Here is an 18,461-nt window from a genome sequence, read left to right as displayed (position 1 = left end):
TGAATTTTTTTTTGAGCAAGGGTGGGGAGGGGGAGGAGAGAAACCAAGAAGAGAGGAGGGAAGCGGGGGCGGGGGGGGGAGGAGAAGAGAGAAGCGTGGGGGGGGGAGGGGGGGGGAGGAGAAGAGAGGAGAGAAGCGTGGGGGGGAAGGAGAAGAGAGGAGGGAAGCGGGGGGAGGAGAAGGGAGGAGGGAAGCGGGGGGGAGGAGAGAAGGGGGGGGGGGAAGGAGAGGGGGGGGGAAGGAGAGAAGCGGGGGGGGGTGGGGAGGAGGAGAGAGGAGGGAAGCGGGGGCGGGGGGGAGGAGAGAGGAGGGAAGCGGGGGGGGGGGGGAGGAGAAGAGAGGAGGGAAGCGGGGGGGAGGAGAAGAGAGGAGGGAAGCGGGGGGGAGGAGAGAGGAGGGAAGCGGGGGGGAGGAGAAGAGAGGAGGGAAGCGGGGGGGAGGAGAGAAGAGAGGAGGGAAGCGGGGGGGAGGAGAAGAGAGGAGGGAAGCGGGGGGGGAGGAGAAGAGAGGAGGGAAGCGGGGGGGGAGAAGAGAGGAGGGAAGCAGGGGGGGAGAAGAGAGGAGGGAAGCGGGGGGGAGGAGAAGAGAGGAGGGAAGCGGGGGGGAGAAGAGAGGAGGGAAGCGGGGGGGAGAAGAGAGGAGGGAAGCGGGGGGGAGAAGAGAGGAGGGAAGCGGGGGGGAGAAGAGAGGAGGGAAGCGGGGGGGAGAAGAGAGGAGGGAAGCGGGGGGGGGAGAAGAGAGGAGGGAAGCGGGGGGGAGAAGAGAGGAGGGAAGCGGGGGGGAGAAGAGAGGAGGGAAGCGGGGGGGAGAAGAGAGGAGGGAAGCGGGGGGAGGAGAAGAGAGGAGGGAAGCGGGGGGGAGAAGAGAGGAGGGAAGCGGGGGGGAGAAGAGAGGAGGGAAGCGGGGGGGAGAAGAGAGGAGGGAAGCGGGGGGGAGAAGAGAGGAGGGAAGCGGGGGGGAGAAGAGAGGAGGGAAGCGGGGGGGAGAAGAGAGGAGGGAAGCGGGGGGAGAAGAGAGGAGGGAAGCGGGGGGGAGAAGAGAGGAGGGAAGCGGGGGGGAGAAGAGAGGAGGGAAGCGGGGGGGAGAAGAGAGGAGGGAAGCGGGGGGGAGAAGAGAGGAGGGAAGCGGGGGGGAGAAGAGAGGAGGGAAGCGGGGGGGAGAAGAGAGGAGGGAAGCGGGGGGGAGAAGAGAGGAGGGAGGCGGGGGGGGAGAAGAGAGGAGGGAGGCGGGGGGGGAGAAGAGAGGAGGGAAGCGGGGGGGAGAAGAGAGGAGGGAAGCGGGGGGGAGAAGAGAGGAGGGAAGCGGGGGGGAGGAGAAGAGAGGAGGGAAGCGGGGGGGAGAAGAAGAGAGGAGGGAAGCGGGGGGGGAGAAGAGAGGAGGGAAGCGGGGGGGAGGAGAAGAGAGGAGGGAAGCGGGGGGGAGGAGAAGAGAGGAGGGAAGCGGGGGGGAGGAGAAGAGAGGAGGGAAGCGGGGGGGAGGAGAAGAGAGGAGGGAGGCGGGGGGGGAGAAGAGAGGAGGGAGGCGGGGGGGAGGAGAAGAGAGGAGGGAAGCGGGGGGGGAGGAGAAGAGAGGAGGGAAGCGGGGGGGAGGAGAAGAGAGGAGGGAAGCGGGGGCGGGGGGGAGGAGGAGAGGAGGGAAGCGGGGGCGGGGGGGGAGGAGAAGAGAGGAGGGAAGCGGGGGCGGGGGGGAGAAGAGAGGAGGGAAGCGGGGGCGGGGGGGGAGGAGAAGAGAGGAGGGAAGCGGGGGCGGGGGGAGAAGAGAGGAGGGAAGCGGGGGCGGGGGGGAGGAGAAGAGAGGAGGGAAGCGGGGGCGGGGGGGAGGAGAAGAGAGGAGGGAAGCGGGGGCGGGGGGGAGGAGAAGAGAGGAGGGAAGCGCGGGGCGGGGGGGAGGAGAAGAGAGGAGGGAAGCGGGGGGGGGAGGAGAAGAGAGGAGGGAAGCGGGGGCGGGGGGAGGAGAGAGGAGGGAAGCAAGGGGCGGGGGGGAGGAGAGAGGAGGGAAGCAAGGGGCGGGGGGGAGGAGAGAGGAGGGAAGCAAGGGGCGGGGGGAGGAGAGAGGAGGGAAGCAAGGGGCGGGGGGGAGGAGAGAGGAGGGAAGCAAGGGGCGGGGGGGAGGAGAGAGGAGGGAAGCAAGGGGCGGGGGGGAGGAGAGAGGAGGGAAGCAAGGGGCGGGGGAGAAGAGAGGAGGGAGGAGGGAAGCGGGGGCGGGGGGGAAGAGAGGAGGGAAGCGGGGGCGGGGGGGGGAGAAGAGAGGAGGGAAGCGGGGGGCGGGGGGGGAGAAGAGAGGAGGGAAGCGGGGGCGGGGGGGGAGAAGAGAGGAGGGAAGCGGGGGCGGGGGGGGAGAAGAGAGGAGGGAAGCGGGGGCGGGGGGGGAGAAGAGAGGAGGGAAGCGGGGGCGGGGGGGGAGAAGAGAGGAGGGAAGCGGGGGGGGGGGGGAGAAGAGAGGAGGGAAGCGGGGGCGGGGGGGGAGAAGAGAGGAGGGAAGCGGGGGCGGGGGGGGAGCAGAGAGGAGGGAAGCGGGGGCGGGGGGGAGGAGAAGAGAGGAGGGAAGCGGGGGCGGGGGGGGGGAGGAGAAGAGAGGAGGGAAGCGGGGGCGGGGGGGGGAGGAGAAGAGAGGAGGGAAGCGGGGGCGGGGGGGGGGAGGAGAAGAGAGGAGGGAAGCGGGGGCGGGGGGGGAGGAGAAGAGAGGAGGGAAGCGGGGGCGGGGGGGGAGGAGAAGAGAGGAGGGAAGCAAGGGGCGGGGGGGAGGAGAGAGGAGGGAAGCAAGGGGCGGGGGGGAGGAGAGAGGAGGGAAGCAAGGGGCGGGGGGGAGGAGAGAGGAGGGAAGCAAGGGGCGGGGGGGAGGAGAGAGGAGGGAAGCGGGGGCGGGGGGGGAGAAGCGGGGGGGAAGAGAGGAGGGAAGCGGGGGCGGGGGGGAAGAGAGGAGGGAAGCGGGGGCGGGGGGGGAGAAGAGAGGAGGGAAGCGGGGGCGGGGGGGGAGAAGAGAGGAGGGAAGCGGGGGCGGGGGGGGAGAAGAGAGGAGGGAAGCGGGGGCGGGGGGGGAGAAGAGAGGAGGGAAGCGGGGGCGGGGGGGGGAGAAGAGAGGAGGGAAGCGGGGGCGGGGGGGGGAGAAGAGAGGAGGGAAGCGGGGGCGGGGGGGGGAGAAGAGAGGAGGGAAGCGGGGGCGGGGGGGGGAGAAGAGAGGAGGGAAGCGGGGGCGGGGGGGGAGAAGAGAGGAGGGAAGCGGGGGCGGGGGGGGAGAAGAGAGGAGGGAAGCGGGGGCGGGGGGGGAGAAGAGAGGAGGGAAGCGGGGGCGGGGGGGGAGAAGAGAGGAGGGAAGCGGGGGCGGGGGGGGAGCAGAGAGGAGGGAAGCGGGGGCGGGGGGGAGAAGAGAGGAGGGAAGCGGGGGGGAGGAGAAGAGAGGAGGGAAGCGGGGGCGGGGGGGAGGAGAAGAGAGGAGGGAAGCGGGGGCGGGGGGGAGGAGAAGAGAGGAGGGAAGCGGGGGCGGGGGGGGGAGGAGAAGAGAGGAGGGAAGCGGGGGCGGGGGGGAGGAGAGAGGAGGGAAGCGGGGGCGGGGGGGAGGAGAGAGGAGGGAAGCGGGGGCGGGGGGGAGGAGAAGGGAGGAGGGAAGCCGGGGGTGGGGGGAGAGAAGAGAGGTGGGAAGCAGGGGAGATAAGAGATGGGAAGAAGGGGTGAAGAGAGACGAGAAGGGAAGAAAAGGAGAGAAGGGAAGAAAAGTGAGGGGCACCAGGGGTGCGAAGGGCAAGAGGCGCAAGAGCACAGCACTTTTATTTGAGGTGGTTAAGTTTCTGTTCAGAGCACAAAGCTCCCATGGTCTCAATTTAAAAAACAAATCTATGATCAGGTGGGAGGAAGCCTCCAATGATTTTAATTTAACGATGTAAAGGAAGCATTTCCAAGACAATTATCGGCAAAAGCAACCTGGAGGCTGAGGAATGTCTCTCAGGAACTATTTTAAAAACCACTAGTTTATAAGAAGAGGTTATAAGCAGTGCAATGAAGTATAGCTGTCCTGGAAGACCTCACCGCAAGAAACACGAACAAGGCACTATCCCCCACCTCACCTTCTGGTAATTGGTCGGCGGGCTCTGACTTTTCTTTCAGGCTCACTTTCAGCACTGCTAGGTGCCACCTCCTCCTCCTCCTCGTCCTCTTCTTCGTCCTCGTCGTCCTCCTCCTCCTCCTCCTCCTCTTCATCCTCAGAGTCTGCGTTTTTCCAACTGACATACAAATGGAATCAGACATTTAGTTCTGTCCGAGAAAAGAGACAATGATAAAAACAAGCCATGGTATTGGTCAAAATTGAAAATATCTCAGTCTCTATTGCGCCCACCCCAGCCAGCACTGGAGGGGAATGAAATGTGGACAGACTGCACAATGTTTACAATAAGCATGGCTGCCCTCTTTGCATTTTTGCTCTGTTCATGACGTAAATAATTACAACATCAGTTTCAATGTTAATGCAGCAACAATGGAAACCACTAAAGGAACAGGAATAAGAGAGTGAATGCTTGAAATACACGGCAGGTCAGTCAGCATCTGACAGACAGGTTTCAACTTTTTCCTCCTTTCGTATGTTGCTGACTTGCTGTCTAGTCCTGGAATTTTCTGTGTATATTCCAAATTTCCAGCAGGCTGTAGATTTTGTTTAAAATCTCAACTCGTGGACCTGCCATGGCGATGCTCGCAGTGGGTCAGAATTATAGAATGATTACAGCACAGGAGGAGACCAGTCAGCCCATTGAGCCTGTGCCGGCTCCTTGTAAGAGCAATCCAATTAGTCCCATTCCCCCAGCTCTTTCCCCATTAGAATCATACAAGCTACGGTGGAGCTTTGCGAAAGACATGGCGAGAGACAGCAAAGAATTGGACAGTAGTAAAGAATTTTTTAATTGGTTCCTGGGAAATCTGAGCCAATAGCGATTTTCTTTTACCCTACAAACATTTTCATACCAACTTAAGGTAATTGGCATAAGAGCTAGAGGTGAGATGAGGAGACTTTTTTTTACACAGTGAGTTGTTATGATCTGGAATTCACTGCCTGAAAGGGTGGTGGAAGCAGATTCAATAGCAACTTTCAAAAGGGAATTAAATATATACTTGAACGGGTGAAAACTGCAGGGCTATAGGGAAAGAGCAGGGGGAGTGGGACCAATTGGATCGGTCTTTCCAAGAGCCAGCACGGGCACAATGGGCTGAATGGCCTCCTTCTGTGCTGTAAGATTCTACGATACAAACATTTTCTGACATCTACAGACACACAACCGGCACAGCTCGTTTAGACAGAGAAAAAGAAAAGATTTTCTTATTAAAAATTTGCCTGGAGTCACATCACTGATGCATAAGTCAATATGTCTTTGATTATCGAGGTTTCAGCACCAGGCAAAGAAAAAAAAGTCAGCCAGAGTCAAGGCATACTGGAGCCCCCCTGCATTGCGCCAAGGACTGGTGACACACAAGTTTGTGCTTGTGATTCAGCAAGCTGAGTTCCTACTATTCGGCATGATGCCGTAAGGAAGGTGATAGCCATCCCAGATCCTGCATTTCCTTGTGGCTGGTTCCTGAGTAGCAGCTGGGAGCACATCACTTAGCCTCTGCTCAGGGATGACACAAATAGTAAGAACAAAGGGAGCTTTACAATGCATCTAACCTCTGCTGACCGCGATCTTGGAGTGCTTGTTGGGACAGTATATGAGGAGCTTTAATCTAACCCATGCTGTACATGACCTGGGAGCGTTTGATGCAGACCCTGGCTGCCTGAAATGCAAAGTGTCCCATTCCCTAGCACTAACATCCCTCAACCTTGAGAAGCACAAAATTCACACACAAAATAAAATCACTCTACGACCCATGCACCGAATGAGATCACGCACAATCTGCACAAACATATCAACGTGCACATTTCCAGAAGACTCACGTCATGGCTCTCCTTCTCCCTCTTCGCCTTGGAGTCTCATTCTCAGAGTTTTCGCTGCTCTCCTGTTAAACAAAAGAAGGGTTTTACATGAGTGGTTCAGCCAGTTGTTCTTCAACTCAGGTACACAATCTCCCAACACCTGACCCTAACCATCCCTTCAGCAAATTTCAAACTCCGCACTCTCCAATTCGACAGATAACTTTTTGCTCCCATCGTGGCAGCACTTGTAATACACTTGCCCTTCCCCCCCAACCCCCTCACCCAAGCTATGTACACTAACAAACTCATCGATCGAAAATATGTACCTGTTGCGAGGTACTGGCTCTTTTTTTTTACTCTGCTCCCACTCTCTTCCCCACCATCACCCCCCCCCCCACCCCGTGGATCCCTCCACCCCACTTCAGGTTTCTACGCACTCCAAGCCACTCTGTTGGCATCATCAATGAGCAGTCTCATTCTGGCAGCTTGGACATTTGCTGATTGATGCTCATGGTAGACATGATTGACAGGTTTCAGCCATGGGCTGGTGGGACATTGTGTGAAGGGGAAGGGAAAACTGAGGGGGGTAAACAGAGGAAAAATCAAATCAGGGAGAGGAAAAATTATGAAGGCTTCTTTGGCCCACCTCCTATTGGGAGGGTTTCTTAAAACAGAAGTAATCCCACTCCCCACTGATCATGTCCCCTTTGAACAATTGCGGTACAGGTATTGTATAAACTGTCACATTAAAATTCAGTGACTGAAATTTTCACATAATTTTGAAGAACTGCCACATTCTGATTATGAAACCTACCGTTCCTTATTAGCCTGTATAAAATCTTACAATCCAGCTCAGTTTTAAGGCAGTCTGTTCCAACTCACAAATTGATATTTTAAAAAAAAAATTACCAACAAGCAACTCCCCGCGATTGGAAACAAACTCTTCAGCCATTGATTTAGGCAGATCAGGTGAACATGACATGGGATGAGCCCTCTGAATTCTTAATTAATTTCTATCAACTACTGCCCTGAAGGGCAGACTGTAAAAGAATCAGATTTGTGCAGAATTGTACCCTACATAACACTGACTGCACTTCAAAAGTAATTCAGTGCACATGAAGCGCATTGGGACATCCTGAGAGACGTGATAAGGCGCTATATAAACTCCGCAAAGCAAAGACAGCAAGCACTAAGCAGCAGGATCCAGAGATCCATCTGTCGTTGAGGCAAAGATCAGCAAATTGGCACTTCTCAATAAAAGGTATTAAAGTTATTAGTGTCCCATATATTTCACAGTGAGGAGGAGCTTCAGAGTAGAACTGTATTACTAAGCATAAGACGTCTCTTCTCCTCCATCAAGAGGTTTACACTCCCTTCCCATGGATGCGTTCCATGATGACTCACTCAACCACCGGTCACCACTCAATGACTTATGTAATGCCTTGACTGCTTTACGTACTGGAGGGGAGGAGGAAGAAAAGGAGGAGGATTGTAAACTTGGTGATGGATCAGGATTTCTTAAATGATGAACCATGATGAAACCTGTATTTAAAGTGATCTGATTCGGGAATGATCAAAACGGGCTCTTCAGAACCAGCTTCAGTTGGTCTTTGTCCCAAACACAAAAAAAAGGTCCCTATGATAGTTAAATAATCTGCACTGCGTGATATCAAATTGTAGCATACAGGCCAGAGGTCTAAGGTCTGATCTCCGCCTGTGTTGAGTTTGCTGATCTCAGTCAGGGCAGCAGTAGAGGTGGTGCAACTGGTCGCAGCACCCCTTTGCTGAGGAAAAGAGCGGGTGGAAAAATCAGCCCAGCTTCCAGGTGCTGATTGATATTCAGTCACTCCTGTAGATATCAGGTGCAGGCAGGACACATACAGTGTAGTATCACACACAGAAAATGGCCACTTGGGAGAGAAATCAGAGGATGCTTTGCCTGTGGAACAGTTGCCTGAGAAAGAAAACCGTCAAAATAAGTGTGGGAGGGGGAAGGAAGAAATTCAATTACGAAACAAAGGATTAGGGTACAGGTTTAGGGGCACATTATTGCAGTTGCTGATAATGTACCCGACAGCACAGTGCTTTCATTTGCTACAACATAGGAGAAAAACCCCAGACCATTTTAAACCTTACTGCAGGTACAGAGTCTTTACAGAAATGTTGGGAATGATTAAATGCGACCATTTATGGAAGGTGTCACTGCACAGAGAAGGTGTTGATACAGGCTTCACTATCAATTTAATCTGATGAGTGCTCGGTTTTAAATACTTATTTTCTCCACTACTCACCTCAGCTCCAGCGTTAAGTCGAGCCGGTTCCTGTCTGCTGCGGTTTGACCTCCTAACCCCATAAACATCTGGATATTCTTCCCACATCTGCAATATAAACAGACCATCATAAGGCCTGCACCCTCCCACCACTTTAATTATACTATAATTTTTTATAAAAAATTATCAAAAACATGTCTTAGTTAGAATATTATTGCAGACAAAAACATGGTTTAAAGTAGGATTTTTTTTTAATGGTTTTGAAAAAGTCCTATTTAAAACTATTTATATCTTCAAGTAAAACAGTTCTACTATGAACACAAAGAAGTGACAACAACTGTTGTGCATACTGATGTGCTTCAGGGATCCGAATAACTTTAAGAAAATCCACAGAATGATACGTATTAACTGTATCGGCACAAATAAAGGTATAGAGGAAAAATTGCCCTTAAGCCAATAAGCGTTAACACTGTGTTCTACTCTCAGTAAATCGCTACCATCACCAATACTTCATCCAGCTGTGATACAGCTTAAATAGCCCTCTCCAGACACAACCCAAGTTTGGATGGTCAAAATCTGTAACTATATTGGCAACTGGGCACAGCACAAAACTATCACACCTGCCGTTAGGTTTTACTGACGACTTAGCTTGAGGGAGCAGGAAACAGCTACAGCGTAACTGCATGCAAATTTCACAGCTCCACCATTGTACTTCTCTGAAATCTTAGTGATGGCCCTGAAACATGCTGCTGATGGAAGGGTGAGAACAATAAGAGGAAACTCAACAAAAGTATCCCCTAAAAATAACCCCCCTCTTCCATTGGTATTAAATTAGCAGTGTGGGACGGCAGATGAAGCTTCTCTTCTCAATGCAAGTGACAAGAAATCCATATTAGGTCATGCACACCAGCTGAATGCAAATTCCTCCTCACATTCCCCCCCTCACCCTCACCCATAAACACCAAACTTACTGCCTGTAACTTTTAAAACCAACTTCCAGAGGCAGGGGCTTTTATTCCACGATTGAGAAACTAAGGTGATGGGCCAAAGGTCATAGTGCAGGACACGTCAAAATTGAAGAGAGTAATTGAGGAAGTAAGTCAAAGTCATAGTTGGATGACCCCAAACTTGGGTTTCAAAAGCCTGTACATTATTGGAAGGAGGAAGGACTGAGCAAGCTGTTCCAGTGGAGAATAAAGGGAATCAGTCCACAATACTCCCACTAATGCTTTTACTACAAGTGGGGTGCAACATACATGTAGTAACGGCACTCCAGTGAAAAGCCATGACAAGAGTGGAAAAAGTCAACAAGGCATCAAAGATGATGTGGTTTCTTTTGGAAAAGATGGTTTTGAGATTATTTAGGGGATGACCATGCTTTAAAGCCCATCCTCCCAACACATGACTATTTTCCACCATCAATTTATGCCCACTAGAAACTGGGTTGTCCAGGTAAGCCAACTTTATAGAGAACACTTACAAGAAAGAGAAGACTTTCATCTCACCAGTCATAAAAACCTTATGTTCTAGAGCAATGGACAGCAACCTAACCCAATGCACCCACTCCATCCTCTGTATATGTAACACTGAAACAAATCATCTCATAGTAGGAGTTTGCAGACTTCAGAAGCTGTAGTCAGACAACTTCAGAGTGACTAAGAGCAAGCTGAGTAAATATGAAGAAATTAAAAATTAACTAACATTTAAAGTTAACAAGCTGATCTACCACTGGTCTATACCTTGGGCCTTTTAAACTTCTGCCAAAATATTCCAGCCATTGTAAATTGGCTCAGTTGGCAACACTCCTATTTCTTGGCTAGAAGGGATGAGGCCCATACCAGGGCACAAGGAGGTCATCTAGGCTGACAATCTACTGTAGTAGAGGGAGCGTAGCATTGTCAGGTGTGATGTTAAACTAAGGTCCCATCTGCCTGTTGAAATGCATGTTAAAGATCCCATGGCATGATTCAAAATAGAGTTCTACCAGTGTCCTGAACAAAATCCCTCCATCAATCAGCACCACCAAAAACAGTAACTTGTCATTTACCTGAGTTGGTAGAGTGTTATTGGTGCAGAAGAGCTGTGTTTGCCTATGTTACACTGAACTACATAAGTAATTGCATGAAGGGCTTTAAAACATTTCAACATGATAAGGTGGCAGAGAAATGCAAGTAATATTTTAAGGAGGCCTAAAGACACTGTTGATTCAGCCATTACACCAGTAAAATCGCATTACAAAGGACACGTGTGAAATATTAAATACCTTAGAAGTTTTATTTTATTCAATTCTGAAGTCAGTACTCTCCAACATTCAATCCCAAGTTAACGTCCACATTCATCACAAAGTTCAAATTTCATCCATACAGATGAGATTATTTACAGCTATAATCAGCATCGCAAGGTTACATTACAACAGGGCACTGTAATACTGCTCTGCTCACTTAATATGACATTAAACATTACTTTTTTCCTCCTCTTCCTCCCCCTCTCGTGAAGATGCCAACTCTTGCTGAGGTATGGTTCCATGGGGAGGGAAGAACGAACTGGAGCTGTATGGCAGCTCACCCAAGTGACCATTCTTCATGCGAGAGCCGAGCCATGTGAACGTCAGCAGGATATATATCTGGGGGGGGGGGGGGGGGCATCAGATGGGAGCTCAAACCTGTCCTATCCCAAATTCCATACACGAGCACTTTCCAGTCGTGGGTCACTACGTACCCAGAGGTGGGAGCCCTGGCTGGTAAGACTTGTTAGGTGTGCTGTGGCCAAATGTAGCATCTCAACCCTGGGAAATTTCTTTAATCAGACAGTTGCTTTCCTTCCTTCAGGATGTACTTGTGCCAGTTGCCAGTGTTTCTAGCACTGAAAGCAATAGAAGCATTAGTGTGAATGTGAAGGTCATGCTTACTGGGCAAGAACCAAGCCAGTTCTAGCTGGCATGTAGCATTGAACTTTCAGCTGTGATCAGGAGAGGGGGTCCAAAATAGGTGCTGGTATGGACAAAGATCATACTGGGAATGCAGAATGTGCCTGGTGAGCTTAAGAGGGGGAATGCAACTACTGGCCGGTGGGGTGAAAGCATACAGGGGTGGAAGGAACAGAAAATGGGAATTGAGATTGTCCCCCCCCACCCCCGCCAAAAACCTCAAGTTCCCTATAATTAGGATTTCCACTCATTTAGTTGCAGAATGGACAGCCCAATTTTTGAGTGGGCTGTGCAAAAATTTCTGCAATGTATAAGAACACAATTTGATTTCTCAAATCTAAGTCAATTTTTTTTACTTCTTTCTTTGTCCAATGATGTGGCAATGTTAATTACTGAGATTTTCAATGAATTTTCACAAGCAGCAATGCAAACCCCAGAACCCCAGCCTCAATTCACCCCTCCTTCCTTCCAGTTTTTTGGCAGAATGTGACTAATTACAATCCTATTGCTATGCCCTAGTTTTTATTGGGATATCCCAAATACAGAGGCTCACATAAATAATGTACAGAAAAGCACTTCCAATCTAGCCTCCTACGGAAGCATGCTGTGAGCTCGGATACCTGAACTATAGCAAAGGAAACAACCTCCCATTTATTTTAAAAAGGTACCTTTTTTACATCAGCTATCCTCTCCTTCTTACTCAATGGCTTGTCCTTGTTCTCGGTGGCAGCTTGCTGTAGCTTGGATCCAGCCGATTCGCTTTCTGATTCAGACTGGGATTCCGATGATTCTGAACTGCTATTATTGGACTCGCTTCCCTGCTCACTTTCCGACTGGCTGCCTGACTCGGATCCTGAGGCAGAGTGGTTGGATTCTTCTGAAGCTGAGTTGCTGAGGAGCAAAGGAGAAAACAAAACATGAGCTCAGCCAGGTCACTGCTCACTCACTCGATTACAGAGGGACATGTTTCCTTTTCAAGTACCCGTTACAAAGGAGGGTTAAAAATCTCAGCGACTGCTTAATGAATTTACATTCTATGCAGAGGATGGATTGAAGGAGCATGGCTCGTTTTCTCTGAAGACATTCTGAGCTGATCCAAACGCAACTTTCAAGAACTGACCACACTGATCTTGGGCAGGCGGCTCACTATGGTGAAATGTGCAAATACCAGGGGACACAAGTTAAGAAGTTAGGAGTAAGAAGGGAAGTAGCTAGAGCTTTCTCATCCAGAAGGTAATAAGAGTTGTGAAGTTACAAGAATGGCCATTTAAGCTAACAGTATTAAGGGGTTCAAGAGACAATTTCTTAGAGAAAGAATAGGTTGCGGTAAATAGTGCAAAAATGGGGTTTATATTTCAAAAGGACACAGGTTTAGTGGCCCAAATGAACTTTCCCTGTTGCGACTGTAGAGATCACTGGCATCCTGCTTTTATACCTCTCTCCCTCATCGAAAATTGATGATCTGGGGTATTGTTCCACAGGTGCTGGCAGCATTCTAGAATCTTGCCCAAGTGGCCCTTCCTCCTTTAACAGTGAATGTTGGCTGGCCATTTGACTACGGAGGGCCACTAAGCCAAGTCAGAGCCAAGTTCAATCCTGTCTGCCCAAGATGAAGAAAAAAAGTGTCCTGCTTACATGAGCCTAAATGCGACAGACCGTGCATATCACTCGATCTGCAGCATGCAGCAGGTGTCAATAATGTCACATCAGACGCCATCTTATTAATGCCTTAAGTAATGGAGAAGTGCTTTTCAGTGGTCATTCCTATATTAGGGTTACACCAGGATATGTAAACCCTCTCCCCCAGGAATTTTCATGATGGAACACCAGATCTCATCCTGCAAACACTAGCTGCATTGCAACTTTTATTCAGAATCCAAACAAACCTCAGCCTGGATTAAATCTGGGGTTTGATTGGGGCAACAGTGCTCAAGTTTCAAATGTCATTTTTTTTTCCACTGCAGCTGAGTGTTCAGCTTTCCTAGGGAATGACAAGTTCACACGCTGCCGTGAGATTCCCCCCAAGTTCTCGGAAAGAGACAAGATCATTTCTGCAGCCTGCACAGGAACTGGGGGAGAAAAAAAAAGAACATGAGAAACACACGGCAAAACTATGCAAGAGGCAGTGGAACGGACATACAGGTAAAGAGATGGGGGGGGGGGGGAAAATAGAGAGAGAAAAAGTGCGTAATATAGGAAGAGAGGTGACAAAGAGGGAAAAAAAGAGAAAAAAAGATGACTGACTTTGGCATAGTTACAAGGCGAGCTCTTATCTTTGTCCATCAGCAACGCCAATACATTCTGTCTTTATTTTTATACACTTCGATTAAAAAGTCGCTGGTTTGTGCTGTTTCAATTTTATGGGCTTGGAGGTTTGTAATAGGCCTCATTGATTTAGGATTTGTCCACCAAGCAGTTAGCAACTCAAGATATCTGCAAATTAATGGAAACATTGATTTCATCTTTGTAGATGCCCCCCCATGGCTCCATCTATGCTGTCCACAGTCAGGACCATCCTGATCTAAACATTACTGGTTTCTTGAGTTGTGGCTGGACTGTAGCTACAGTACTGATTTGCAGCTGGCCATATTTCAGTTATATTGCCTGATTATAAAATATAAAATATAAAAACAGGGAGGTATTGCTGCAGTTATATAAGGTATTGGTGAGACCGCACCTGGAATACTGCATACAGTTTTGGTCTCCATACTTAAGAAAAGACATACTTGCTCTCGAGGCAGTACAAAGAAGGTTCACTTGGTTAATCCCGGGGATGAGGGGGCGGACGTATGAGGAGAGGTTGAGTAGATTGGGACTCTACTCATTGGAGTTCAGAAGAATGAGAGGCGATCTTATTGAAACATATAAGATTGTCAAGGGGCTTGATCGGGTGGATGCGGTAAGGATGTTCCCAAGGATGGGTGAAACTAGAACTAGGGGGCATAATCTTAGAATAAGGGGCTGCTCTTTCAAAACTGAGATGAGGAGAAACTTCTTCACTCAGCGGGTAGTAGGTCTGTGGAATTTGCTGCCCCGGGAAGCTGTGGAAGCTACATCATTAAATACATTTAAAACAGAAATAGACAGTTTCCTAGAAGTAAAGGGAATTAGGGGTTACGGGGAGCGGGCAGGAAACTGGACATGAATTTAGATTTGAGGTTAGGATCAGATCAGCCATGATCTTATTGAATGGCGGAGCAGGCTCGAGGGGCCGATTGGCCTACTCCTGCTCCTATTTCTTATGTTCTTATGTTGATTGTAAATCCCACTCTTAAGGCGAGCAGAAAGCTCTAAACACATGCTCACAAGCGTGTAATGAGCTCCGTTCCTGGGCAGGAAATTTAAAATATATTGAGAGCTGTGAGCAGGGGGTCCGCACTCAAAATGATAAAGTGCTCTGTAGGTTCAACAGACCAAACCTCCTGTGCATTTTTGAAACTAGTTTTAACACCACACTGTCAAGATGAAGTGGTGTGAGGGAATGTCTTTTGGGGTCTCATACAGCTCCCCTTTGCAGTCAAATCAGAATCTGACTTTGGAGTCTCACTGTCACAATTACTGACTTATCTCTGGATCAGAGGGTTATGGGTTTGAGCCACAATTCAGGGCTCGAGCGCATAATCCAGGTTTACAGTCCAGTACAGTATTGAGGCATTGTTGGAGACGGAGTCAAATCACGTTAAACCAAATCCCGCCCACTTGCTCCAGTGGGATAGATGGATATTAAATATCCCATGGCACTACTAAAAGAAAAGGAGAAAGTTTTCTCCAGTGCCGTGACTGACATTCCTTCCCCAACACCACGACAAAGAACAGATTAACTGGCCATTCCAATCATTCCTGTTTATGGGATCCTACTGTGCGCGCAGTTGCCTACATAACAGTCACTATGCTTCAAAATAAATTACTTGATGTGAAGCAGTTAGAGACGTTTGAGAAAAGTGATGAGGTGCTATATAAAAGCAACTCTTTCTTTTAGGTTTCTGTGAATTTAAAAGCGTATTGTAAAACAGCTTTAAATGAATTACTGGCACCCTGAATAATGATCTGTACAATAACTGCACTAAGTGTTTTGTAATGTGAACCGCACCCATAGCAATTATGCTGGATGCCAGAAATTAAAGCTGTTTGTTGTAATAAATTTTACAAATCCCCTTATTTTAGTTGAAATGGGTATCACTTTGGCTACAACCTCAGCGTTGCTGAATGAGGGTCAAACTTCGGAGTGGCCCTGAAGTTGCAGACTAATTCCGGAGTTGGATGCGACCTGACTAGAGACAAATGGCGCCATATCCCCATGCAAGAGGCATTCTCAAACCGCTTGGGAGCTGGCACCACACTGAGAAGTTCTTCAATGCAGTGTCAAACCTGAGTGCTCAGTGTCTCGGTGATCCTGCTACCCGCACTCTCAAAACATTTAAAATTTAATCACTGTGAGGAAACCACTGCGCATGCACTGAGTTCCTTCCTGAGCGACAAATTACAATTGGAACCAGGCAGCAGAAACGAACTACTGCCTGGGGCTGGAATTCGCTACCAGTAGTCTGAGACCAGTGGCTGTTTTATAAACGCACCCTTAGTAGAAAAGCTGTAACCATCTGATGAAATACTGGGCTGGAGGCAGAGAACCGTTTAGTTTATTTACTCATACATTGCCAAGAAGTGGCTTAGTTACTCATGAGGAGGAGTGAGTTCCGTTGGCAACTCCCACACAATTGTGACGCATTTTAGATCAAACAAAGAAAAGCAGAGAATCTTGACATGCAATTTAAAGGGGAATGGAGGGAAATCACTTTTCCTAATCGCAGAAACAGGATCCAAACCCTGCTACTCAGACTCCGCAACTCAATTTACTGATTAAGAGCGTGACTCTCAGGGGGAGGGAGAATGAAAGCAAATTGAGCAGCACTGATGTATGTGTGCATCATGTTAGAGTATGAACTAAGCCTAAGAATGTGTCAAAACATTTAAAGAGCCAGGCCCCATAGGGCAGAAAATTGTGTCACTATTTTGCACAAGACAGAGAAGTAATTTTCCAAATGGCATCTGGGTGGCACTAATGTGTGTGGGGTTTTAATTCTGTGTTAATAAGTGCTCCACATCTCCAACACATCTAGGGAAGAGAGAAGATTTCCTGTTTGCTGTTTGTAATGGAATCATAAGCATATCATTTATGATTTTGCTACAGTGAACAGAGGGAGACCATCTCCCAGTGATGAACTCCTTTCAAGATAAAGACAAACTCGGTGGTTTGAAGAAGAAATAGTATACACCAAAATCCCTTTTTTGTATTATGAATGCATTTACTACACAAATCACGCCTTTCTTGACTGATATTTAAAAACAGTTCCAATGACGTGCGCCAAACGCCATCATCTGCCTTTGTCATTTTAATCGTGGTTTTTATATTTCAGCTATACTTAGGATTCAGAATCAAATCAGATATTTTAAATTCAAGATTCAGTTCGGTTACAGTAGCAGAGACTCTACTGCAGCACTGAAACAGATGGACCGAGCGAGATAGAGATATATTAGGGCACACAAACTGACTAGAAGCTTGAGGCCACACTTTCAGTTTCATCACTCTGTTCTTGGTGCCCTCACTCTCAGTAAATAGCAAATTAAGACATAAATAAATATATATAAAAAATATAAATCCCACAACTGTAATCCTGCTTCTGATTTTCATCATAATTAAAACAAAAAAAAAAATTTGGGTTAATCTTAAGAGCCAATAAAGTCTAGATTTAGAATTTTTTTCCTCCAAATTTGGTCACACAGGAATGTAAAATATATATTCTTTTAAAATAACTTGTCCAGTGTTAAAATATTGATGAAAATTAGTTACAAATGATGCAAACACCCTGGGCAATGCAAAGGAAAAATCAGCCAGGGTTCCTGTTCTTGATCACTATCGAAGTGACTCCTGCTGAAGAGGATGGTGGGAGTGGGGGCGTGGACTGATATTGGAACAGGTTTCAGTCTAATAAATAAAAAATGAGTCAACAGCGTTTCCCCGCCCATTTCTGAAGCACAGATCAAAAGTCAATATTAAAAATCATGTGAGGAGGCATACATCCCAAAATATTTCACTCGCAGTATGACAGAAAGGGGGTACAGCGGTCTGGTCAAATTCAATCCCCCCCCCCAAAAAACCAAAGCCAATGCTGCTGTACAGGCAAGCCAACATCTCTGAAAGGGTTAATTGTGGAACCACACACAGTGTAATTAATATTTCCACAAAAATTAATCCTCACAGTGCAGCAGTTGTCGCCCCTTCTATACAAATAATACTGGAAAATTTTATCATTCTAGTCTAAAGGAAATATTCGGAGACATTTTTATAGCACAGAAGAGTCTCATTATATCAGAAGTTTGAAACCAGTTTGATACAATCTAAATATTATTCTGATTTTTAAAGCTCTGTGCACAGTGCAAGGCAGAATAGAAAATACAACAGCGAGCAGCCAAAATGCCCTCTAGTGACAGGAACATGCACAGCACTGCAGGGGCAGCAGATGCTCAACTCTGCTCTGATTAGGATTAACTGCTCTTTAGAAAAATAAATTGTTATTAAAGGCACCGTATCTGTGGAGGGGTTAATGGTGCCTTCACAAATGTAAAGATGTCAATAGATTTCACAAGAAGAAACAGCTACTATTAAAATCAGTCATAAACTGAATTTTTCTAAAAATTCACTGCCAAAGTTAAATATAAACACTATGATTTGTTGTTTCAATAAATTTATTATAATAAACATTTAAATAAGGGTTCGTTCAAGCTGTAACGTTTAAGAGCATCTCTCATTTGCCAGAAAATGTCACCCAACAATAAGCCTGATACAATGTAGAAGGTCTGGGCGTTTCTTTCAGTCACTACAAGATGGCAGCACTGGAACTCTAACTGCTGCTGTTCCAGAAAGTTCCATGGATCTTGGTACTTTGCCAAGTCCGCTCGCCATTTTAAAGCATTCTACTTCCACCATCTCAGAACTACACCACTACCCAATCAAAGAATGAAGTTCTCCTGTTTGAAACAATGCATGGCAGGTAAAAAAAAGTGACCCAACACCCAGCCCCTTGCATCAACAAGGCATCCATGAATCCTGCCATACTGGCCTTTTTATTCCTCTCTTTTTGTAGTTTATATGACTTATTTTGTTATTACAATAATAGCATAGTTTCTATATTACCCAAGGCTCAACTGAGGGAACATCAACCGCAGTTGGTGATGCTCTCTCTTACAGACCAGATCAAGTCTTTTAGTATTGTCTCCTCTCTGCTCCTGAAAATACAGATTCACTCAAACGGCCAGTCTTAATGCGTGAGCGTCAGCAGAGAAAGATAAGCAATCTCTACTGTGGGAACCCCAGT

General features: G+C 48.3%; 1 protein-coding gene across 1 annotated transcript in view; it reads right to left on the bottom strand.

Moving 5' to 3' along the window:
• The window catches only part of chd2 (chromodomain helicase DNA binding protein 2), an 88,327-nt gene that overhangs the window by 51,950 nt on the left and 17,916 nt on the right, over nucleotides 1-18,461 (bottom strand). Inside the window, exons 3-6 of the mRNA XM_067971132.1 lie at nucleotides 11,757-11,979; nucleotides 8,184-8,270; nucleotides 5,914-5,975; nucleotides 4,061-4,216 (exon numbers count right to left, since the gene is read on the bottom strand). Coding sequence (XP_067827233.1) covers nucleotides 4,061-4,216; nucleotides 5,914-5,975; nucleotides 8,184-8,270; nucleotides 11,757-11,979 — 528 coding nt within the window. The remainder of the gene's footprint in view (nucleotides 1-4,060; nucleotides 4,217-5,913; nucleotides 5,976-8,183; nucleotides 8,271-11,756; nucleotides 11,980-18,461) is intronic.

The sequence above is a fragment of the Heptranchias perlo genome, chromosome 34 (assembly GCF_035084215.1).
Source record: "Heptranchias perlo isolate sHepPer1 chromosome 34, sHepPer1.hap1, whole genome shotgun sequence".
Lineage (NCBI taxonomy): Eukaryota > Metazoa > Chordata > Chondrichthyes > Hexanchiformes > Hexanchidae > Heptranchias > Heptranchias perlo.
Note: the sequence above shows the minus strand (reverse complement) of the source record. Positions and strands in the feature narration are given on the sequence as shown.